Source organism: Chironomus tepperi, unplaced genomic scaffold, assembly GCF_022539635.2.
Source record: "Chironomus tepperi strain 1889 unplaced genomic scaffold, CSIRO-AGI_Ctep_v1 contig_48, whole genome shotgun sequence".
Lineage (NCBI taxonomy): Eukaryota > Metazoa > Arthropoda > Insecta > Diptera > Chironomidae > Chironomus > Chironomus tepperi.
In genome coordinates, this window is record NW_027226170.1 from 231,566 (window position 1) to 256,574 (window position 25,009).

A 25,009-nucleotide genomic window follows, 5' to 3' on the forward strand; every position below is an offset into this window, starting at 1 on the left:
TACAAATTTAAATATCAGATTTGATATTAAGAAAATAGAAATTTTCATTAGATCCATTAAAAATCTGAACTTTTTAGGTAAGTTCCACATTAATTAAATTTATCTACAAAATGTACAGATTTCACTTTCATCACTTCACACATTTGTCTCTGATTTATCACTTACAAATCTAAGAATTAATTTTCCCTGAATAAACAACTTCATTTCACATGAAAGCAAATATGCTTAATATATATACTCAAGTATCCTTGCTTGATCACATCTCTTGTATTTTAAATAAAAATATCGAGCATCATTTTGAATGATGCCTAATATTATTGTTGAGCATGCTGAGATTGATAATTATTATTTGTAAGAGTATTTGTTGGTGTATTATTGATGTTTATCATTAAATTTGAGGTATTAATGTTGATGGTATTGTTAATTGAAGCATTAAAATTAAGCAGATAATTTTGATCATTAGAAGTGTGCGTTGTATTACCATTTTGGTAATTCGATGATTGCTGATAAAAGCCGTTTTGTTGATTTTGTACGGAATTGGTCGTTGCTTGCGTTGGGATTATATTATTTGATTGTGGTGCTGTTGATGCAGCTGGTGGTGATGAAAATATTCCACGATTTTGATCCGGACTCATCATATGTCCATAGAAATAATTTTTATCTTGATAGAATCGTGAATTTTGATGATGGAAATAATTACTTCCATATTGATACTGGTAAGGATGGTATGGCTGATAATAATCCTCAATTGAAGGTTTCATTTGTGATGTAGGTGATTGTGACTGTAATGATGATGGATCAATAAAGCTACTTCCACTTTTTGTTGTATCTGTATAATTGGTGGATGATGAATCTACAGTAAAGATTGACGGTTTCATGTCTTCATCATCAACCTTTTCCTGCTTGATGGTAGGTGCTGATGTTGACAATGGAGTACTTTTCAACGCCTTCTCTGATTTGTCTCCTTTTTTAGACATCAACTTCTTTGCTTTATTCTCATGTGTCTTTATATGCTTTGCTAAATGATCTGATCTCATGAATTTCTTTGCACAAATCTGGCACTGTGGGAAGTAAATAAGAAATAGAAACAAACAAAATAAAATAATTAATAATCTATGATAAAAAATGTGTATTATTATTAATCATCTTACCGTGAATCTCTTTTCGCCGGTATGAGTTCGGAAGTGTCTTTGTAGCTCATCAGATCGTGTGAATCTTTTACCACAAAATAGCCATTTACACACTGTATTAAAAATAAAAAAAAAAGTTCAAAAATTAGTAATTGCGTAACAAAATAATTATATGTTATTTGGACTTACAGAAGGGACGTTCGCCTGTATGCCAACGCAAATGAGCCTTTAAATGTGATGTTTTACCATAAACTTTTTCACATCCAGGTATATGGCAGAGATGTTGACGCTTTCCTTTCTCATCAGGTCCCACAACTGGAGGCAATCCAGACAATTCATTTATACAATTAGGACATGTACAGCGTGCACAACGTCTTTGTGCTTGTGTCTGTGCATAATCCTCTAATTTAAAGCCATAAGCATCAGCGGCGGCTAAAGGAGGCCAACTTTGAGAATGATAAAGTGAAGGTGCTGTAGCTGCAGTCGTTGTATGACTAGGATCTTGAAACCATGTGTTGGGATAATAGTTACTTGCTGGATGATATTGATGATATGATGAATATGCATGTGACATTGACGATGATCTATATGAACAGACGAAAGACACGGTGATAATTGATGTTGCATTTAAAGTAACTTAGCATAACATTCATCATGCTTCGTCTTATTATGTATTTTATTTTTTCAAAATTCTTTTTTCATGTTTGAAACTCACCTTGCGGCTATGTCCATATGATGATGATGACTTGAATAAGGTGATTGATGAAAACTGTAGTTATTGCCACTTGCACCACTCGATGATGATGATGATTGTACACTATTGGATGGAGTACAATTATTTATTGAAACTGGTGATTCTGGAGTCGATATGACATCGGGACTAGCTGATGAAACATTCGATTGACTTGAGGTACTCGAAATTGACTGTGTCGGTGATAATCCAGCACTACCAATTGTTGAATGACCTAATGATCCGACTGAAGGTGCTTGTGGATATTGATAAGGCAAAATATTAAGAGGTGATAACTAGATTTTTGTTGGAAAGGATGAGAAGGAGAGAGAAGCAAGATAATTTAAAGTTATTATTATGGTTATAAAAAAAGCAGATAGATTTTTGTGCTCTATATAATTTATTTTATGGTGCGTCAATTAAGGATTAGAACTGTTTTATTGTTTATTTTTAAGGATTATTGCATATATTTTCCAATTAGAATGCTCAGCATTAGTTAATTAAATTGGAGCAATTTGTGAATGTAGTTAAAAGTATTAAATTGGATTTTGGAAACTTGGTTCCAAAAAAATAATTAAAAATGTCCATAAAAAATAATTACCTGATTATTTGAATTATTCCAATTGTACTGTGAAACGAAATTTGTAGCTGATGCCATTCTATCGAAAATTCCAAATAATGTTCCTTAATCGATGACTTTTTTTTTTGTTAATTCCCAAATGCGTGTTTGGTGTCTTATTATAGTTATATATCTAATATGCTTTAGCTTCTTAATAATTTTTGTTAATTTTCACAAATTGAATCATTTTACTGTTGCTTATAGTCTATAATTATCACTTTTATTTGTTTTATTGAAAATGCAGCACAGATCACGAGAGAACACTTAAATTTTTTTTTTTTTTAGTTCCTTATCCACAAAAACACATCTTATTTTTTGATTAGAAATTTTCTTAAAGAAACTTTCTTAATAATCCTTAATTGTCATAAAAGAACTAGCACGAGATGATCCAATTAAGTATATACTTTTTTTCTTTTAAATTGTGAGTAAGATTCCCGGGATAATAATTATAATGACGTAGTATAGTAAAGTTCGTAAAATATATATATATATAAACACTTTTTATTCGCCAACTGAATTTTCAGCAGCAGCAGCGTCTCATCGCACACGAAACTCGAACGGGTATAATTGAAAATAATTATAATAATCAAGCGAGTGCCGTATAATCGATTTCCTATTCAATCGGCAGACAAATTACAAATAAACGTTTTTTCGTAGTTTTCGAGCCAGAGAAAAAAAAAATCTCCCGAAACAGATTCGAACCACCGAAATAAAGTATATGTATAAGGTATGTATCTATGTATTGGTATGGGAAAGGAGCGATGATCATGTATGTATTGGTGAGGATTCTTTATATTTTATTTTATTTCTTCTTCATTTAATTCTTTTATGCTTCATAGTTAGCTGTAAAAAAAAGACGAGATGAAGAAGAAGAAGTAAAAATAGAAAGAATACAGATCGGGAAAGTGCCACACTCTCATTGAAGAAAAAAGTATATGTGTTCTGTATTTCTTTTTTTTTATACTATATAATAATATATTTTATTTTTTTCTACACTCATACAGATGTAAAGGCATGCGACACAACATGAAGAGATGAAATGAAGAGAGATCGTAAACACATCTTTGATACACACTGAGTTACTTACTTCAAAGAGAAATAATAAGACGAAGAACTAGTGAGACCTTAAAATGTGATGACACAACGAAAATAAGCAATATTAAGGTTTAAAGTATAAGTTTAATCATAATAATAATAAGTATGATATGGACATGCATAATATGACGATATTAACTCAACAGCATTTTATATGACCTGCAATTTCTTCCTCTCTCTCTCTTTCTGTGCGTAGTAATTACAGCTTTTTTCGACTAATTCATTAACAACCCTCAAACTTCCTTCATGTAAGAGATCGTTCCTTCATTTCGTTAGTGAAGCGAGAAAACAAATCTAAAAACTGAATTTAATATAATATAATATAACCCTCCGATTGATGATGAAAGCGCGCACACACAAATGTAATAATAATCAGATCCAATCGAATAATAACTGTTTTTAAACGGGCGTGGTTACGGGAGTTTCGCTTTTGCCTTTTTCTCGAGATTTTTTTATTTTTTTTTCTTTTCTCATTTCTTATTTTTTTTATGCTCATTGCGCCGCTTTTCCAAAATAAAAAATCAACTCATGGAAATTCTTTTTTTTTTTTAGTTCCTGCAATGTTCGCAGGATCAGCATTTTTTAGAAATTTTCTATCCCGATTTTCAATTTCTACGCATTTTTCTCGTCACTTCTTTAAAGTTTCTCTAGCTTAAATCCGTTAATTCACTTCCAATGTCAACGATTAAACGATACCTGTTTGAACTATTGTTACAACAGTCAGTAATAACATGATTGTTTCAAATAAACAAATAACAACAATATTCACAAGGTTCAATGAATAATGTTCATGTTTGATCATAGCCAATAAATCTTTGAAGCTCAATAATATTTAGGGTAGCCATCTGACATACCAGGCTAGCGCAGACTGATTAATCGATTGAAAATCCGACTCTAGATCGACATGACTCTGACTTGGTGTAGGAATCGATGACTGAGTCTTGTCCACTTAATGGTAAATTTTGACTGTGGTTGTGTTGTTCAGGATGATGCATCAGAACACTTAAAAATTGAAATCTTTACCGAAATATCGAACAGCGTAATCCTAGCGTACACTTCGCTACTTTGCCTTATTAATACTTCAACGTAAAGTTGGCTTTTTGTGGATTGGGGAAGCCGAAGACTAATTCTGAATCTGAACAAATGCCAAGTGTATACCTTCTCATGGTATTCCCTGATATCGCTCATTACGCCGCTTTAAATCGAGCAATGAGTCCGAATAACTACATCAAATGATAAAATGTTGATCTGTACAGTCAGCGAAGTAAGTAAAGTAAGCAAATGATAAAATGAAATTCTATCCAAAGGTACCCTAAGAGGTGGGAGCCCTACAATCAGGCTTGGGATGATAAAGCTTACAACTGACCATTTCCTGACCATTAACTTGTGCAAATATAGAAAGCAACTTAAGCCATAGTTGCCTTGTCTGAACTATTACGGCTGATTTCAACCCATTTTTAGGGTGAAAAATTCGATTTATCATAATGTGCTGCTTGGGACAGATTGTAAATTTCAGAAAATCGTGTAATATTTTGGACTAAATCTGAACAAATCCTACTTAACATCAACAAATCGATAGTAATCCTAGCCGTACTCAACTCAAAAACTAATAAATACTTAAAACCTTATGAATGAAATATTTTGTAAACAAAAACAAAGATCAAGGACGCTATAAAGCTCAAAAATTATTGCAGCATTGATGGATATACATATTTATGTCAATAAAATAATTTGACCTGTTTATGATCGGACATGAATGAAATGATTTTTATCAAATGAAAATGAAAAATATGATATGACCTTCAAATGAATCGTGAGTACGGAAAAAGAATTTTTTCATCTCCAACCAACTGTAATGAATAATGATTTCTGGCATTTGAGCTTGTGTCTATCTCACTTTATTTAATTTTTCAAGCCTTTAAGAAAAATTTCACACTTTCTCGATATTTTTCATATTAATTTACTGCCCACGATTTCATATTCATCATATGCCAGCCATGAATCCTATTTCTTGTTTAAAAATAAACAGCTATGCAGTTGAAAGTTATGAGAATATGTGAGAATATGGAAATTTAGTGACGCTTGAATTAAGAATTAATTCGATTACACAAGGATTATTTCAGAATTCTAGTAAATACAAGAGACAATTGTCGAAAAATATTATGCTTCAGATTAAGACATACTGTGCTGAATACAAATGTGTAGAATCAGATTATCGACTTTTTCCTTCTTGTTCCTTTATGTCTACTTTTAAGAAAACAAAGACAAAATGTTTGTGACATTCCGAATTGACCAGGTTCATTTAAATAAAATGCAAAGGCACTCAAAGATTTTTGCCGAAATGTCCAAGATGTTACATTTTTGGGTTTTTCCCGAATCTATTGGCTCCGTTACAGGCAGACAGAATTATTTAACAAACGGAAAATAAAATAATTATTGATATGAAATTATTAAAATGTACATGACATTACCTAAATAACATCATGTCGTTGCATGCATCAACTGTTAACATGTCATAAATAATCAGGTAAACAAATGAAGCAACATCAGGCAGAAAAAATCCATTTTCAGCTATAATTTCAAGTTCAAATAATTAAAGTACAATTGAAATACACTATCAGCTATGTATACACGTGCATTTAAATCGAGCACGTTCGCATTTGAACGAGTAGGAAAAGCAAAGATGAGAGTAAAGCCTCTTCCAACCCACAATGTCCTCCCTCAAACGAGGAACAAAAAAAACAAAATCTTTAAACATTTAAAACATTTGTTGAATCAGAATCAGATCTTTAACTGCTATAAGGGAAGAAATTCTTCAGTTGATAATTGATTTTTGTTCCATTATGTACTTCTATTATATTTTTTGTTGCCTGCTGCCTCATTTTATTGTGACATCATGATGATGCATCAAGAAATGTTTCTACTATTTAATTAAATTTAACGTCTTCTGGGCCGTGACTTTAAACCACCTATATATTTGCTCAATCATAACTTTAGTAAACAGTTTACCTTTAAGGTGCCAAAATGGACCAATTTCTCTTCTCATTTTTTCGGTACACAATGAGAAATTTGTCGTGGACATTTTATGAGAAATATATAAAATTCTCATTCCCAAAGGTGGAGCATCGATCATAACATTTTGATTAACTTCATTCCATTTCGTTGGATATTTAACTACAGATTGAATATTGATGGTGTAGGAAGATAATGATGTAGGATATATTGAATATCCCACAAATTTGTTGTACTTTTAATTCATATTATGGTTATATAATTGGAACATGAGAGATATTAAAATTGTCTTTTGTCTGTGCTGTTATTGTTGAGGTAGATTCAAGCACTGCTTTCGTTTTATGGTTGTCTATTAGTATTTTATAATTTTGAAAATCTCATTTTTTGAAGCTAAATATGTGGATTTATTAAGGTTTGTCCAAAACTGCATGCATGCAGCCGCAATGCTAATCAAAGTAGATACTGTTTACCAAACAGAGCAATTATTTTTTTAACAACAGCAACTTCCTTCAACAAAAACTTGCATAGATGCATTCACTCAAACTTACATAATAGATGGGGAAGGTTCAATCAATTGAGGGAATTAAAAAGTACTGTCTCTAAAGCTCACTAAGGCATCGATTTCTTCAATGGTAGTTAAAAATTTTAATTTTCTCCTTACCTGTCGAATTAAAAAACTTGAAAAACTTCCGGATTTAAGTTGGCACTTAGATGTCAAACCAGAGATGAGGACTTCTTATCATTATGCTTCTCCAATGATTTTCTTCGGAAATACAGTTTAAAGCTATGTAGCTATGACTCGAATTAAAATAAAATTTCATCAACAAAAAAAAGATTTTAAATTCACCACTTTGTTTACGATATATTTTTGAACCTGTATTTCAAATTTTGAACTTCCGTTATAACCTAAAGATTTCAAATATTATAAATACGCTAATTGATATAATTGGTTTTAAAGTTTCAAAAATTGGATATTTTTTCTCTTAAATTCTATGTTAATTCAGGTAAGTTTTTGTAAATTTTATTCAAATTATATTCAATTTACTTATGTAACAAGAAATATCATGAAGAGATGAATATCCAAACAATCATTACCTGATTAAGAGTAAATTTCTGTAAAATCCACTAATTGAACGCTAAACAATTTCATGGTTTTTGATAATTTTTCAGGTGTACAATACCAAAATTTCACTGACGTAAGAGAAAATACATTTAAATATCATAATTAAACGGAAATTAATGACAATTCATGAAACTATCAAGTGGAATCAAGCATATAAAGATAAGATTAATGAATGTTTTCATAATTAACAATACATTTACAAATAAAATATTTATCAAACGCAGTAAGGCTTACTTAGATTAATCGTTTGCTTGCCTTTAAAATTTCATGGTATTTAAAATGTCTCATATATCCAGCCAGCAACAAAAGTTTCTTTACCCATTCTAAAAAAAATTTGATAGGAATTTTCTATTTTATTATAAAATGGGATATAAAGAAGAAAGAAATTAAATTAAGCAAGTCGTATTTCACCCCAAAAGGTCACAACAAATCGAAAGTCACAACAAAAGAACTGAATGGATTTCAATAATAACAACAATTCAGCGGGATCACTCAAGAAAAACTCAAACAGTCAGTTATGTATGTACATACATATCATTTTATGCCTTACAATTGAATTGTTTGTATCATACAAGCATCTCCGGCTGTGAAACATATTTTTATCATCCATCTCACTCTCCTCACGCTTATTGTTTCGTGTCAATACTTTAAATGACGAAACGATTTTATTTTTTTGGTTTTCAATCTGCCTTTTTGCTCCTCTCTTACTTTCCAATCATCTTTTGAGACTTTAGTAATCGAATCTTGAAGAATTTTCTTCTTCTTGTCTTGTTCTTCAAATAAATTTCATCTCGTATAATAGAGCAAGCAATAAAAATAACATACATGGACTCATTCTTGAATAAACCTCACATAAAAGGCATCAACAATCGGTAGATGTCGAAGAATAGAGAGCCATCTAAGATCATAAATCATTAGAGCCACAAAAAAAGGAAAGACGATGGGGCATCATGCTGCGACATTATTACAACCAATTTTTATTTATTTTACAATTTTCGGTCAATTTTTCTTTATTCTTTATGTCGGGATGGTGCAATAATAATAATGATGATGTGCCTTTTTTGTGGTGGCTTTTTAGCAAAGACGAACATCCCTTGTGCATTCTCTTTTGCAATTTGAGACATGGGCGCGATCTGTGTTTGCCAGAGTTGTAATGTTGAAATGAACAGCATTTATTGTCATGGATGCATTGAAAACTTGCATGATTGACGCGGATTAGACAGAATTTAAAAAGAAAATTTGTTAATTAAATTTTAAACGATATTAAAGTGTTTTAAAGTTGCGAAACAACTTCTTTCTTTGAAAAGACTAGCTTGTGAGCATTAAAAGTATCAGGAACAAGAATTTTACCGTCAAAATTATTCATATTTGAAAAATTTGGGAAAAGAATCGCGTTTGTTTACATTAAATTTTTATTCCTCAAGTTATTTGAGTGAATTAATGGACTTAAAGTAATCCGGAATGCATGACGCTATATCTCTGGGAACTAGGTAAGGCCACTTATTGTGATCAAGTGATTCTTATCAGTGAATAATAAATTAATTTTAAAAAATGTTCCAGTGATTATGGATCACCTGGTTTGGAAGGCTATAAAATAGTTTTAAGTAACTAGTGCAAAGTGGTAAGCTAGCATGAGTTCAACGAACAACTCTGCATTTCGCATTTCGTTAACTAGCTCCTATGTGTACTCAATGTTAATGATGTGTTAAAATCATGCTCGAATGATGATGGATTAGCTTTGATCTTCTCATTTTCTAAATAGTAAAGTGTATCCTTGCTTCTTGAAATACGATCTGATGCAGCAGCGAGTTTACAAGTTGCCTGGAAAAATTTTGTACATAAATTTAAAAAGGACTGTAATTTATTCATGAGTTGGAACCGAAAATTATGATGTTATTTATTTTGCTATGGCAATTGTCCCAAGAAAGGAGAAGAAGAAATGTCACACCAGAAACTAGCCATAAATCATCACGAAATTTTTTTGCTCTCTTAATATTTGCCGCATTTTTTGGCAGGCGAATAACAACTAAATGTGTTTGTTAAGATATAAGGAAAGTTGAGCATTGCGAAGCAGGATAAGGAGTTGACATCCCACTGTGCATTTTGGTTTTAAGTCAATGTTCCAATTATGCATGGTTTTATCTCTACTGGACGTCGGAATTGTTTTTACAGCACATATGTTATGTAAAAATTCTCGTAAATTTACATAAATAAATGGATTTATTTACTGGACATAGGTCATGTCTGCAATAAAGATGTATGAGCACAAATTAATTGATTGTTCTGCAAAATATTGACTGGATTCAGTGAGAAAAAATCAAGAAAAAAGGAGAAAAAGTTAAAAAAATGTAGAAACAATAGAGCAAAAAAGGCACCGACAGACCAACAACAGGGAGAAGTCCATAAAACTGTCCATAAATGTAATCAAACTGATAATTTGTGTGATTTTTATATTAGGTATTATGCCCTTAACATTAAATTTTCATCACATTATTTTTTAGAGATCGAGCACACAAAATTGTCCCATATCCTTTAAAGGTGCTTCTTATTTTACAAAGAAATCCAAAGGATCGATGAATTATGAAGCAGTGTATAAAATATAAAATCGGTAAAAATTGCCCTTGAAGATTCTTTATGACAACATAAATTTTCACATAAAAAAATGGATATACTTTGGATTTTTTTTCAATTTCCAAAATTTATCGATTTTTGATTTTTTTTTATTCCCATTCTATCCCGTGAAATAAATTTTATTGATATAGAATATCATTTTTAGGCATGTAAAGAAATCTATTTGAAACGCTTGTTGATGAAAAGAATGGAACTAGAAATGAAATTCACTTGATGTATGTCTCAAAATACCTGTACAAAAGAGGTATGGGAGATTATCAAAGAATAAATGTGGGAAAATTAGCGAAATTTGATATTTTTTACAAGTCTCATTGTAATCATGTCATGAATAAGGTGCTGGTTGTGTCATGCAATATGAGATCATGAATGAAATCACAGAAAGAAGAGACATTTGATGATTTTAAGATTATCGTACAGGAAACTTTTGAATGATATCCTCATGGGAAGTCTATTGTAGCATTCTATAAATATGAAATTGTCATAAAGTAACAGATTCGTCAACTGTCTGTAACGTCTGAACTTTTATTCATTTATTTACACTTTTCTTTTTTGCATTTATGCACATTTACTGCCCTTAAGTATGAATATTTGTCAAGAATAATAAATGGGATTATCATAATTGCTTTATTCAGCCTAACAATCACCTTTTTTTCTTTATGTCACATAGTAAGCATTGCTCTTTTGTCGACCATAAACATTTTTTGCGACAAATTTGTGCTCTTTTCTCTCTTTCAGTTGACTATAAACTAATTTAAATCATGAAATTTCCGTAAACAAATGCCATTGTTGTTTATACTTTTATTATGTACTTTAGTATAGAAAGTTATGCTAGGATTTTTGCATAGAAGTCATTACTGTAAATACACAAAAACAAACGTTTTCTTTTATTGTCTCAAAATAATCATAAAAAAATTTATGAAACGGTAAATTGTTTTATTATTTTTCGTTTTGTTCCAAACCTCATCAAATGAGAGGCACCGGCAATTTATTCTCTAACTGACATTTAAACGTGATAAACTGTTTCAGATTACTAACTTCCATGCTGGGAGTTTTATCACCATAATTGAATTCTTCTTGAGATCGATGATCTGTTGTAGCATCCCAAAGCCTGGGCAGAATGCCTGTGTTCTCGGTGAACTCAGAGTTTGTAGCACAAAAGTTTCGATAGAATAATCAGCCAATGAAAATGAATGTGAGTCGAGGTGGCTCGGTGGCGGAATGGTTTAGTACTTCGGTACATAATTATTGCAATACCGATCTAGCGATCATGGGTTCGAGACTCGGCATGGGAAATTTTTCACATGTCCTTTTTCGAATCATATTTAGTGGAAACGCGACTCACAGCCTACCTTTGAAGGCTACAGGCAGTAATGTCATCAAAGAAGTGGTTCGGATTCCACTATAAACTGTAGGTCTAAGTTTGAGTGAGAGATCTGTCGAATTCTCACTCGTTAAACTGCCAATAGCCAAGAAACGCATATAACGCGCAGCTATGGATCTTAAGGTCTCCAAAGCTAATGTTTATTTTATTTTTTTTTTTTAATGAAAATGAATAAATATTTTTGATCCTGGATCTCTTTGTTTATTTCCACTGGATCTTTTGTAGGTGTGTTTTGAACTTAACCTATCCAGTGAACATCTAGAATCATCATATTCATAATAATTGCATCCAGTTGACATACTAAAATTCACCTTGACATCGACGAAACGTTTATAAATAAAAAAAAATTGCGGTTCGACGTACAATTTCATTTCACGTCAATTCGGCGGCATTTTGTACTGCAAAGTTCATTAAACTAAAAAACGGTCATTTTTATTTTGAAGTTTTGGTTTTTTCCAAAAAAATCTGCACATTGAATTTTTGAACAAAATTTTAAAAACCACACCAAAGTGAGAAAGATAAAAACAGAAATATTTTATTAATTAAAGTATATTGCAGCTAATAAACAACATATAACGAAGCAAATACATGACATAGGGCAGCAAAAGCTTTGAAGAAGTAAGTAAATTAAGAGAAAAATCATTTTTTGTGAAAATATTTGATCTGTGGAATCATATTAACATCCAGTACGAAAATTTTTTTGTCCACTATTAGAGCTATCTATGTTGATAATCCTTTCCTAAACTTATCGTTCCACTTTTTTGACATTAGATTCATTAAATTTAAATCTCAATGTCATAAATTACTACAAACAAATACGATTTTCTAATAATAATAAATATTCTTTTTGTCCATAGGATGCTGAGACGAAGGTATTGAGTGAATTGAGACACGAAATCAATTCAATTAAATGCATGCTGGAGAAACAGACCGATTTCTTGGTGACTGTTCGAAATGAACTTCGTTCAATAAACGAAAGGATTGAACTTTTATCAAGAGGTGGAGGAGAACCGGTTGAGAAGATACCAAGACCGAAGATGATTACATGCGTCGAAGACTTCAACGAAAATGAGGAAAAATTTGCACTAATGGATGCCGAATATTTGAAAATTGTAAGTGTGAAATATGTTTTTTCAAATTATATGCAATGGATTTTTGGTTAAAATAAGAGCAATAAAGTGTAAAACAGATTTTAAGATAAAATCAGAACTACTAAATATATGTTTATTAACATTTTTATTTTTAGGTAAACTTTTACTCTTTTAACATTTCGCTCCCAAATCACGCATTCGGAAAACAGAATGGTCTTGTCGCTTATTTAATATGTATTTCGAGCAAAATTTTATAAAAAAAATTGGCTGGACTAGTATTAAGGGTAAAAATATAAACTTAAAAATCTTTAAAATACTAATTGTCATTTTTGCTTTTTTTTATAGGAAGAATCCCTTTTGAAAATTTCAAGGCACATATTAAATTTATTTTTGATATCTGCAACAAGAATTCACCTGGAACCTTCTTGAACTTGGACAGTTGCGCAGCATCTTGTCGAGAATTTTTCAAGAGATTTCATGCCGCGAAACGTACTGGAAAGAAGGAGGTCATTGTTGTCCAAAACGAAACATAAATCTAGCTTCGTTTACTTATTACGGCGACCAAATCGGTACGAAATCCGCCTTCAGATAGACGTCTCGGCGCCGCCACGTCAAATGCTCGGTTTTGTGTCACCGTCACGGTATTTTCCGTCGATTCGCAGTGCGTCGCGCCGCACTTTTTTGGACGTAGCGTCGACGTGAAGGCAAAGCTGTGCTGTTCGGATTTGCTGCCTAGTCAATTCTAATTATTTAATGGTCAATAGTTTTGTAGTTCCAAATACAATGGCTTTATGGGCAATTATACTGGACATCAATATGTTGTCATATGCTGAAAATTAAGAACAATTAAGCTACGAAACTTCGGTTCACATAATTTTATTTTATCACTTTAATCTGATATAAATTAAAAAATTTGTTTTAAGCAATTCCTATTTAACTTAATTTACTTACTGAATTAGTGACAAAAAAAAAATAAAAGAATTAACAAAAAGTAGTTAAGTTAAATAAACAAAAAATTTCTTGGCAGAAAAATAGGCCGAAAACTCGAAATGCATAGGAAAAGGCTTGTTGTTCAAATAATTTCTGTTAGTTAGGCAATTAAAAACTATTGGACGAATGTTTAAAGCAGCATCCTTAAGGTCAGAATATGTACAAGATTAATTCAGTGCAGTTTGTTCCAAGCATCTAGTTTAGTCAAATAAGGGTTTTAGCATGCAATCTACACCAGATTTCCTCTGACCCCACATGGAAGCCTTTAACTGTAAAATTTTAGGGGGTCAATTTTATGGTTATTAATGGATATAATAATTAATAATGCTCATTCACTTCAAAATTGTAATGGTTTAATGCATGCGAATTCGCATGCAGGAAAGCATTTCTATTTTCTAGTAACTCATAGAGCATGCATGCATGCAACTTTGGTTTTTTGAGATTTCATATCATATAAGGAGGTATCTATTTTTAGAAATTTTAAGGTCATTCATTCATATGTGATGTCATTCATTTCCAATAGAACTAGATGGGTCTGTTCATTTATTAAGTAACAAAGTAATTGAATTTAATTTAATTTTCTTTTTTCTGTATGGAATAAGTGAATATATGCCTACTTGAATAGTATCTAGGGCTCGTTCATAAATGATGTCATTTATGTCCAATTTCCTAGCTAAATCACGTAATAAACTGACATTCGAGTTTTCGGCATAATCTTGAAAATTGGAACCAAAAAAATAATGACGTACGAATATCGTCAATGTTTTGCATATCTGGATTGCTCTAAGCTCTGTACAAAAGGGTCATAAATAGTGATGTCTTCCTCCCTATTGCAAAATTTTAGACCAGATCAGCAATTACTATAAAATTTGACTTTCTGACTGAATTTCCTAATTTGATTTTTTTTAAAGATTAATATAAGTTATTTGGACATTGTTCAGTGTCATCGGAATTTGTCTTTCATACAAGCTTAACAAAATGTTAGCATAGTTTAGTAGAAAAAGAAGATTACATGAATATCAATGTTACATTAGTTATACAAGGCATAGAAATATTATTCCTGAAAATTTTCATTAAATTAAACTGCATGAAGTCATTTTTTGTGCACGTAACATTTAATAAGGTTTTGATAGTGAAGCAACTCTAATAATTATTATTCTTTTTAATAATAAAAGTCATGACAAGTGTTTATCGGCCAAAGTGTACGATAAGAAATTATTTTGTACAAATAACAACAGTAAAGTCGAAAGACATAAATTGGACGAATTAATATAAATGTGCAAAACTATTTTTTACAATGTCGAACTCAATGTCATATGCTGTTACTGAATTATAGTAAGGTAAATGGTTTGATTATTAATCGAATTTGGATTTATGGATTGAAAAATTTCTTAGACGTAAGAAGTTTATTTGTGACTTTTCAAAGGATCCAAACTTTTCTATGTGAAAAATCACAAAAATTGATCTACTTTATGTTTGATACCAAATATCTCGTTTAGACAGTCACACAAGTTTATCACGTTTTCCTCATAAAAACAAATAAAATCATTCATTTACAACTCATCTCTCGGAGACAAAATGGTATATCGTTGCTTTGATGGTCCGAGCTTCTTAAATGTTGATTCTGGTGGATTTGTTGGTCGTTTTTGATCGACATGTTGCAGATGTGGAGCTTCTGTTTCTTTCTGTTGAGGCTCATCAGGACCATAATGAAACTCTCTATAAATAAATTTTACATTTAGTGACAAAATAATTAAATTAATATTAAAAACAATTATTTACCTATGAAGCTTGCCACTATATAGGTCACTAAGAAATGTTTTAAGTTTGCCTGGAATGTACATATCCTTAAAATTTGGGAACAAATACATGTGTCTAAATGAATCGATGGCAATGAGTGGTAAATCTGATTGACTCTTTCCAAGATGATGAAGTGGATGGGCAAATCGGTCACCATCGGCAATTAAGAAATTGACATTAGCTGAAAAATGACAAAAATAAATTAGTAATTAAGACTTTTAATATAACATAAAACTTACATTTTTCTGATAACAACTCATTATCAATAATAGCTTTGTAGTCCTTAATTGTTTCAGTGTCTCCAGGACGGAAGAAAAGAATCAAAAATGGTAATCCTTCCTCCGTCAATTCTTCAGCATTTTCAAATGTAATTTCTCTGACTAAAGGAACACATTTGCCTTGTACCCACTTGCTAAGATCTTCAATATTGTTATAGTTTCCAGTGTACGTCTCGTCGTTTTCATGAGAAACAGCGACATCAGGTCGGAAAACAATGATTGGTTGTCCTGGTGGATGCATTGATTGAACAATTTCTCCAAAGCCAACATGGAATTGACAATCTTCTTTTAAATTTGTTGCAACACGTCGGAAAATATGATATTCAGGTAAATCACGGCGATCAAAATACCCAATAATGATTCTCTTCTTATCGTCTATTGTTTCGAGATCTTTTAAGCTTACAAATTCTTTAATTGGATCTTCTAGCTGCTTTTTTACATATTCTACAAATGCTTCAGCGGATCTTTGACCGCGATATTCTTTCTTTGCAGTTTGGCCATTCCTTACAACTTTAAGCGTTGGATACTTAGTAATATGAAACTTTTGAGCTACAGCTGACTCGACATCGCAATTTACTTTAGCTAATACAACTTTTCCTGGCTCTGGGAATGCTTCTTTTACCTACAAAAAAAACAACACAACACAGTTAATCAATCAATAATCATGTTCAAAAGAATGTAAACAAACCTTATCAGCGGCATCGTCAAAAATGGGCTGAAGTAAATTACTAAATCTACACCAATCAGCATAAAAATTTATTAACACTAATTCATTTGAAGCTAAAAATATGCAAAAGAAAGAAAAATTGGTGAAAGTCGCATCACAAGTCATTGTCATTGATGATTATTTAAAAATGTTTTACAGTGAGTGGATTATGAAATCATGATAAATAGGTTCAAAACAAGTTTTGAATTGCTTCTTTAACAAAACGATTATCAATTAAGGAAAAAAAGCATAAATTTTCGTATGCGCATTAGATAGTGCAAAATTAACACGTGTACTTCTTGATATATGTTATGATTCATAATCCACTAGTTATATTACCTAATGTCATCTCAATATTATCATTGGAAAGCTGTAGAGCACCCGAATTCACTGGATGATAAAATAAATATATGATCTAAAAAGAAAATTAATAAGAAATGAAATTAATACATTTTGAATGCAGAAACATGCTGTTAATAGGAAGAAAATCGAACAGAAAGATGACTTAATTAAGTTTAATACGAAAATGTTTACATTCCGGTCTTTCTAAGCCAATCAAATTGAGTTTCGTGGCAATTTGATTTTAGAATTTTTTTACTTTGTAAATCCTAGCTTAATTCAGTTATCTTTATGTCCAAAATGTTTCATCACAATTTATGTACTTACCGTAAGAAAATTGAAGAGGAAAATCTTAATACTTTTCAGGAAAACCATTTTTTATAGCGTCTTAAAAAATTACTAATAAACCAACTTTTCCTGTAATTTTTTAAACCAATTTTTCTACTGCATGATTGACATGAATTAGATGAGATTATGTATATTATTGTGGAAGTTCAATTTTAAATATTTTTTTAGCCGTTACATGATTGAGCACACTCATAATGAATTTTATTTTTAGGTCAGGAATTTGAATTGGACCTTACTGGATCTTGGTTTTTAATACACAAATGACTCAAATAAAAGAAAATTAAAATAATTTATTATTAATCATATCAGTAAATGTTTTTTTAGCATACAAAAGTTCTATTTTCACAACACACTGTTTTATATTTTCCAGGAAGTTCACCAGATTGAATGTGAAGACTTGTCTTTGAAGGTTTAAATTCGGGACATTTCATAATTTTCTTTTTCTTGTATAGTTTTGGTTTTTGGACAACTTTTCTAGGTAGCATTTTACTTTTTGTACACATAATTCCACCTATCGTGCAAATACTATCATCTTCCTTCAAACATTCAATGCATGATAACAGATATCCCATAAGCTGATGTAAAGAATCAAATCTATAAAGTGTAGCACGGTGTTGTGTTATACTTTTTCCAGGAATTTCTATGCCAAGTGGATCGAACATGAAATAAAAAGTATTTGATTTCAAAATAGTCCAACAACTCCATGACTTTAAAATGAAGCATGCATCATAACATGATAGAAGCTCGCATACAATTGGTTCTAGATGCTCAATTTTCAAATCTTCATGCGCAAATTCAAAACATGATTCAGCTTTTACGATTAACTCATGATTTTTTAACAGTATTGGAGTCACGATTGACGTGATGTCCACTTCAGAAGTTCCACAAACTATAAAAACAAAATAATATGTCACGAATTGCTTTAATTTTAACTCAAAACTATTAACTTACCTATTGATGACTCAACATATAGGCTATTGCCTGATATTATAATGCAGTCAATGACATCACTATTCCAACAATTCATATTTACAACTGAATGCATAGCTGTAGAATACAGGCAGATAGCAGGCGACTGTTTATAGAAAAATCGTGATAAGAACAAATGGATACGAATAAAAACAAAATGTCAATGCTTACATGAAACTTTCTTGAGATTTCATTGAAGCTTTTTGAGTTTTTGGATAATTTTCCACAGATGAAACCACCTCGAGGAAATTTGATGAATCCCTTATCACATCCAAATCTCTTTAAATTTTCAATCATAATTTTCAGATCTTGATTGCATGGCTCTTCATCGTCCAGTTCAGTATTTTCAATTTCTCTGTATGAAACAGCTGGCATGATTATTTCTTCACTGATGGCATGTTTCATCAATCTCTTGTTATTCTTTTTAGAACATGTCTTCTGACTGGAATCTCCAACATTATCTGCCATTTTGATATTACAGGTTCTTAATTCAAAGGATGCTGTTTGATGTCTGATGTTATTGAGAATATTTTTATAAAGATCATGAACAGTTTTAAATATGATCAGTGCAACATTCCCTTTGTCATTACTTCTTTTGCCATTTCCATCGACGCGACACGAATAAAACACATAATATTCATTATTATCCTTCCAGATTGAAATAATAAATTCATTTGTAACCAGCACACCAGAACAATGAAAATCAAAAAATTCTTCAAGTACAAAAATAAGATTTGGTAATGGACATGGTTCTTTTGTAATAATCCCACGACGGAAAATATCCATTTGAATTGTAGTGAAAGTGTCATTAAGTTGGAAATTCCAATTAATTTCATCCGGACATGATGTACGTTTGGATAAATTGAAGTCTTTAAAGCAAACTTCATCATTTGTACAGCACTCACAAATTAATTCATTTCCAAACATAATAATTCTATCAATTATGTCACTTGTATAATATTCTGCATCCAGTGATCGACATAAACAGTGAACAGCAATAGCATAACAGATTGTCATTTCAACACTTGTGGTATTTGGTAACGCTGATTTTCCATTTATCATTCTAAATTGAGGCATCACAATTTCTGGTTCCATGCTTTCAAATGTATCTTCCTCGCCTTCTTTGAAATGAGTAAGTTCAATCTTTACCTTAAATAGCTGAAATTTGTTGAATCCTTCGATTTCTTTAATATTATTCCAGAAAATCTCAACAAGATCAGATGAGTCTGTAAATCTTTGAAGGCTTGATAATCCAGCAGATTTTCGCTTTCCATCAGGTCCAATATCATGTGGATCAAACATCAAAAATGCTCCATCATTGCTTTTCCAAATTGCAACGTAATAACTCTTCGAAACTAAAATTCCTGTATTTTTGTCAATGTTAAGGAACTCGTTCACAACATTTTTGAGATTTTGTAGTGGAAATTCATCACCGTACTTAACAATCAAATCATCATGTATCATTTCATGATTGCAGTTAATAATGAATGGTCGTATGAATATTGGACATTCCAATTCAGAGAATTTTAATTTAAGATCTTTAGCACTAATAGAAGTTATGCTCAATTTCTTTGCGAGTGATTTCCGGAAAAGTCGATCACCAAACTTTAGAATCACGTCAAGAACTGTTGTATTCCATTCATCCTCATTGCAGAATTGTGTGAATGCCAGTGCCAATATACAGTTTGCAACATCCTGGTTATTTCGATGAGTAACTGGAAATTGTGAATCATTTTGAGAAAATGTTCCACGAATTATACAATGATTGTCGTGAATCTTTTCAAAATTATTCCACATTGAGACTTGAGTACACTCAGCATCACATTTTGATATTTCAACAAATTTCACTTCAAATTGCTCATCCAAAAATCGTTCAGGGATTTTATTGATAATATGTTCATGCAGAAGATCAACTGTTGAGAACCAAGCAACATAAGCACATCCTTTCTCACTTATATTTATTTCATCTTCACTATTCATTGCCCCATAGCTTGACGTATATACAATTTGCACTTGTGATGGCTTTACAGTCGCAGCACCAAATACAACTTTACGTCCAAATATCAGTTCCTCCATTTTTTCTTCCATTGAAATACGTTTAAAATTATTTGATTCTTTTAGTTTGGCAAGAAGCATTTCGTGTTCCTTCTTAAGATAATTATTAATAAAATCTTCCAATCTCTTCCGTGTCAACATTCCATTCATCGATGCTTTTGGATCAAATATATAGAAGAAATTTTCAATTTTGAAAATTGCAATTGTAAATAATGATGAGCTTAAAATGGCAAATGACTTGTCATTTTCTGTTAAAGTTTGAAGTACATTTTCCAATACAATACTTCCTTCTAAATGCATAGATTGGAATATTGATGAACGATCTTCTCGTTGGACATTCGCTTCAGCATTGAATTGATCATCATCAGTTGATCTATTGATTTCCGAAATATTTGTTATTTCCTCAACGACTTCATCTAATTTACTGAGACCTGACAAGATTCTTTCCTTGACCATGAAAATTCCTTGCTGTTCTTCTACAACTTCTAGTTTTAATTTGGATGAACAAACATCAACTTGCTTAAGCATTTCCCACAAATCATCATTTGAAGTTTTACAAAGGAATTTCCATCCAATCTTAAGAATTTCATTCAAATCATTCGGTGCCCAAAATCGAGGATTAAAAATATTGGCATAGCACAAGCAAGACATCAAGTTGCACATTGTTTTTAGTGATGATTCACATTTGTATTCATCGCAATCTTCATGATAATTATTGAATGCTTTCAAAATGGCACCATAAGGATCTTCTCCAAATTGTTTGTAATTGTATAGACATGGAGCTTGTGATGATCTCACAGATACATCTATTTTGTTGATTGTGAAAAGTGGAGCTTCAAAATTCATCATCAAATGATTCGAAAGGTCTTCGATGTTTATAAAACGAAGCATACATGCGGAACCTTTGACTGTGCATGCATCAATAGGATCTGTAAAATAAAATCAATGATTAGAATTGTTCTGTATGTTATTGAACTTTTGACTGAACTTACCAATTGTTTTGTAATTTCTTCCAAACTCATCGCGGCCACTGCTATCAAATAAGAAAAATGCGTCGCTGTATTTTAAAACAGCTACTGCTTTTAGACCAAAATTAATGATTCCTAAATCATCTTTTTTAAAGAACTTTTTGAGTCCATTTGTTAATGATGAATTTTCATGTGACATTCCTTCAACCACTGCTTCTTCATAAGTCAAGTCAACAATTATATTTTTAAGTTTTAATGTGCTTCCGATTTCATTCAATGACAAGTCGTGACTTTCAAACTTGTCATGCTGCTTTAGTTCTTCGATACAGACCGAATAAAACTCATCGCCAATTCTGACAACTTCATCAATTTCACTGGATGTCCATGAAGATAATCCAGTTTCTCGTGTTTTAGCTATTGCAGTAACTGCTATGCATACTGATTGATGATTTCGATTTACTTCTTCGAATTCAATAGATGAGTCAAAAATATCACCAGAGAGGATCCACTTATTATTTCCAATTGATTTAAAATTTTGCCAATCTTCAGACTTTTCAGTGTAGTTTCTGGAGTCAATTTTACAAATTTTATAGATGGCATTACGTTGACATTTAGCCAAATTCTCAATGTATAGTTTAATAAGATCATGGAGATTTTTAAAGCAATTTAAGCAACTGTTGTAAGGATCTTCATCTTCATCATTGTATCTTCGATATGATTTACATTGATTCGGATCAAACATAAAATAATGACCATTTTCACGCCATACAGCAACAACATCAGGTCCAATTATTAAGCCATAATCATAATGTTTAAAGAGATTGATGATTCCACATTCCAAATTCAATTCCTCCCGTTTTCTTGATTCAATCTTTCCGATATTTAATGTCTCAACACATACTTCATATTTAAGGTTGCCAATTGACACTGCAGGCTTAATTTCAGTTATTGGAATTTCTTCTTTAACTTTGATCTCTTTTGGAGGCTTTGCTAGTCTTTCTTGCCTCATAGCTCGTATTTGTTCTTTAGTCAATGGCTTTGGCTCATCATCATCGTCATCATCATCATCGTCGTCATCGTCGTCTTCTTCTGCATTTTCATCTATTAGCTCTGGTTCCTTTTCTTCCGGTTCCATTGCTTTCAATCTTTCAAGCAGTTCCTTTTCTCGTTCTGTTAGAACTTTCTCGACATTTTCATAATAAACTTCATTGCCAATTTGAAAAATTCTTTCCAAAGTTCCGGACATCCATAATGATGACTTGCAGATCTGCAACATAACAACTGCTACTGATGAAATAAATGATGCACGATCCTTAGTTTCTCTATTAAGATAATATTCACATGTTATAAACATGTGATTAGACAACGATGAATATTGGAAGCTATCACCAAAAGTTGGTTCAATTTTATGTCGAAATAGAACTGCTGCAAGTCCAGTTTTAGGTGCTGGAATTTCTTGTTCAATACAGTTTTTATCTTCAGGTTCATCAATTGTTTTACTGTCTTCATTTGCTACACCACAAGCTGTGCTAATTTCTTTTTGTGGACATTCCAAATCTTCAATCATTAGCTTTTGATTGACACGGAAGGAGAAAATTTCATAAAGCTGCTTTATAACTTTAAAGTTGTCAATCAGATAGTCAATAATTGTAGATAAGCTTGTTGAACGTATTGCACAGCATCCACCTCGATTTTTCTCAATTAATTTTCCATTTTCATCTGTATCCTCTGAATTAAAGATATAGTAAGCATTATCCTCTTTCCAGATGGCATAATTTTGTCCATTATACAAAATTATCAGTGATGTAAATTTATTAAAGATATCCTTCACATGAGAGTAGATAGCTGCAGCACTTTCTGGATCATAAATTCCTTTAGCAGTCATCTCGCCAATTTCAACTAGAAACTTTGCATATCTCAAATATATTTTATGATAGACATTGGATGGCTTAATCACGCTCTTATGCTTCATGTGCTTTAATTGACGTCGGAAATTGATGTCACCATATGAAATTATCTCATCAAGAAGACAGCTTTTCCATGACTTCATTGGATGTAGGTCATAAGTCGACAAGGCGACGACAGATATAAATGCACTCTGCAAAATTTAATAAATGATTATTAGTGGGTAAAAATAAATGAGTCATGCTTAATGGCGTACCTGTTTTCCATTACTAGTAAAGCTGAATTTCTTAGAATATTGTGAAAGCTTGCCGCTTAGTATTTGTTTTGTCGCCGATAAAAATTTAAATGAATTCCACGTTTTTCCAAGTGTTGAAACAGAAAATGGATAGAATAGCTTTGACGTTCTATAAATTTTCTTTTGCGACTTCTTTTTCTGTGCTGGATTCCATGGTCTAGTTAATGGAAACAAATAGTTGTATATATTATTGAGAATCTGTATACTACACGTCAGGGTTACCCGAATGGACAATTAGACATAATGTCTTGCTAATAACTTGATATGTGGTCAACTTATGACATTTTCTATCGTACGTTCCTTTTCCTCCCAGTCGACCATAGCTCTAGTTATTAGCTGGACTTTATGTCAAGTTGTCTAATACGGCAAACACAATGTGCTGTTCAGAATTAGTAAATACACTTACTTCTTTCTTAATTTCAAAGGAGGATATTCGATAACAACTTTAGGCTTTATTGGTTTTGGACGAGAAACTGGAACCCATTTGCAAGTTTTGAATGGCGGAATGACTATCACAGGATATCTTGATTTCTTTTTGTCTTCAGTTGGGACTTCTTCCTTCTTTGGTCTCATTTTCAATGGTGGAATATTGATGACTGGTCTCTTGTACTTCAATATCCCTTTAAGCTTGTCCTTTCTTGTTTTAGATTTCGAACAAGATTTTGATCTTTTTTTGTCATCATTGCATCGCAGGCGACATTGATATTTTGCCTCGAAAAGTTTTTTCCCTTCTGCTTTTCTTGAGCTTTTATCAGCTGCTCGTGACTTTGCAAGGGCTTTAATATATTGCATTTTGCGAGCATTTTCTCTTGCCTTTTCAATTTTCAGTTTTCTAATTGCTTCGTTAAATACCGTTGTGTCTCTTTTAGTAATTGTTGACACCTTCACCTGCTTTCTATTCTTCTCTCTTTCTTCTTGCTGCTTCCGAATTAGGTACAATTCAAATGGGATTTTAGTATTGCGTGTACCATCCTGATTATATAATGGATCATTGAAAATATCAACAGGAATTTCTAACGATTTTTCACTTTTTCTAGATTGTCTACTTTTAGCACTTTCTGATGCGTCTTCATTTACAGAAATGATACTTGAAGTTGCTGTAGATGGTCGAGTACTCTTTGAAATTCTGTAAAAAATTATCAATTAATTTTCTGTTTTCAAATTAAATATTTTGCTTTACTAACGTCGATCGATTGCTGATAGAGAGAATACTCGATTTTTGTGAAAACTGAACTGATGCTTTTGAATTTGATTCCATATTGCCAAAATTTAATTTTGATTCCAAAATTGTTAAATTTTAAAATTTTGATCCGAACAAGTTCATGAAAATTTTTAAACTGAAGAAAAATATTTTTCAAAGCTTGCTGAGGAAAAAAATAAGTTGGTAATTAATACGAAGAGATTTTCACTTTCGGAATTGAAAGGTTAAGATGTCTTTATTAAATCTCAAATGAATGTAGAACAGATACAGCAAATTGGTACATAAATAATCATAAATTAAAATAATTGAATTGCAATCAAGATGATAGCTGCAGAGAGAAGAA

General features: G+C 31.5%; 3 protein-coding genes across 4 annotated transcripts; all 3 read right to left on the reverse strand.

Moving 5' to 3' along the window:
• LOC139099954 (transcription factor btd-like) lies at positions 1–3,099 on the reverse strand. Its single transcript, XM_070652501.1, has 5 exons — positions 2,462–3,099; positions 1,846–2,156; positions 1,320–1,714; positions 1,152–1,243; positions 1–1,061 (listed from the first exon to the last, which is right to left on the reverse strand). The coding sequence occupies exons 1-5, from the start codon at positions 2,516–2,518 to the stop codon at positions 315–317; spliced, it is 1,602 nt and encodes a 533-aa protein (XP_070508602.1). The 5' UTR covers positions 2,519–3,099; the 3' UTR covers positions 1–314.
• A 10,573-nt stretch (positions 3,100–13,672) lies between these two features.
• Positions 13,673–17,382, reverse strand: ERp44 (Endoplasmic reticulum protein 44). Of its 2 annotated transcripts, XM_070651987.1 has the most exons (7): positions 17,253–17,382; positions 16,926–17,001; positions 16,569–16,660; positions 15,842–16,502; positions 15,585–15,783; positions 15,360–15,521; positions 13,673–14,071 (listed from the first exon to the last, which is right to left on the reverse strand). In XM_070651987.1, the coding sequence occupies exons 1-7, from the start codon at positions 17,298–17,300 to the stop codon at positions 14,068–14,070; spliced, it is 1,242 nt and encodes a 413-aa protein (XP_070508088.1). In that variant the 5' UTR covers positions 17,301–17,382; the 3' UTR covers positions 13,673–14,067. The 2 variants fall into 2 exon arrangements, with proteins under 2 accessions (XP_070508088.1, XP_070508097.1); XM_070651996.1 differs by lacking the exon at positions 13,673–14,071 and having other exon boundaries at positions 14,686–15,521.
• A 211-nt stretch (positions 17,383–17,593) lies between these two features.
• Positions 17,594–24,257, reverse strand: LOC139099278 (uncharacterized). The gene is made up of 6 exons (XM_070651701.1): positions 23,872–24,257; positions 23,427–23,622; positions 21,290–23,363; positions 18,414–21,226; positions 18,225–18,348; positions 17,594–18,162 (listed from the first exon to the last, which is right to left on the reverse strand). The coding sequence occupies exons 1-6, from the start codon at positions 24,255–24,257 to the stop codon at positions 17,594–17,596; spliced, it is 6,162 nt and encodes a 2,053-aa protein (XP_070507802.1).
• Between the last annotated feature and the right edge of the window lie 752 nt (positions 24,258–25,009).

Bases quoted from the DNA above. Each gene is read 5' to 3' on its own strand.
- ERp44 (XM_070651987.1), bottom strand. From the start codon at position 17,300: ATGGTTTTCCTGAAAAGTATTAAGATTTTCCTCTTCAATTTTCTTACG. The intron at 16,661-16,925 runs GTAATATAACTA...GCATATTTTTAG, and splicing joins TAATATTGAGATGACATTAG to CTTCAAATGAATTAGTGTTA. The intron at 15,522-15,584 runs GTAAATAATTGT...ATTTATTTATAG, and splicing joins TATAGTGGCAAGCTTCATAG to AGAGTTTCATTATGGTCCTG.
- LOC139099954 (XM_070652501.1), bottom strand. From the start codon at position 2,518: ATGGCATCAGCTACAAATTTCGTTTCACAGTACAATTGGAATAATTCA. The intron at 2,157-2,461 runs GTAATTATTTTT...ACAAAAATCTAG, and splicing joins GGAATAATTCAAATAATCAG to TTATCACCTCTTAATATTTT. The intron at 1,244-1,319 runs GTAAGTCCAAAT...TTTTTAATACAG, and splicing joins TACAGGCGAACGTCCCTTCT to TGTGTAAATGGCTATTTTGT.
- LOC139099278 (XM_070651701.1), bottom strand. From the start codon at position 24,257: ATGCAATATATTAAAGCCCTTGCAAAGTCACGAGCAGCTGATAAAAGC. The intron at 23,623-23,871 runs GTAAGTGTATTT...TCCATTAACTAG, and splicing joins CCTTTGAAATTAAGAAAGAA to ACCATGGAATCCAGCACAGA. The intron at 18,163-18,224 runs GTAAGTTAATAG...TTGTTTTTATAG, and splicing joins ATATGTTGAGTCATCAATAG to TTTGTGGAACTTCTGAAGTG.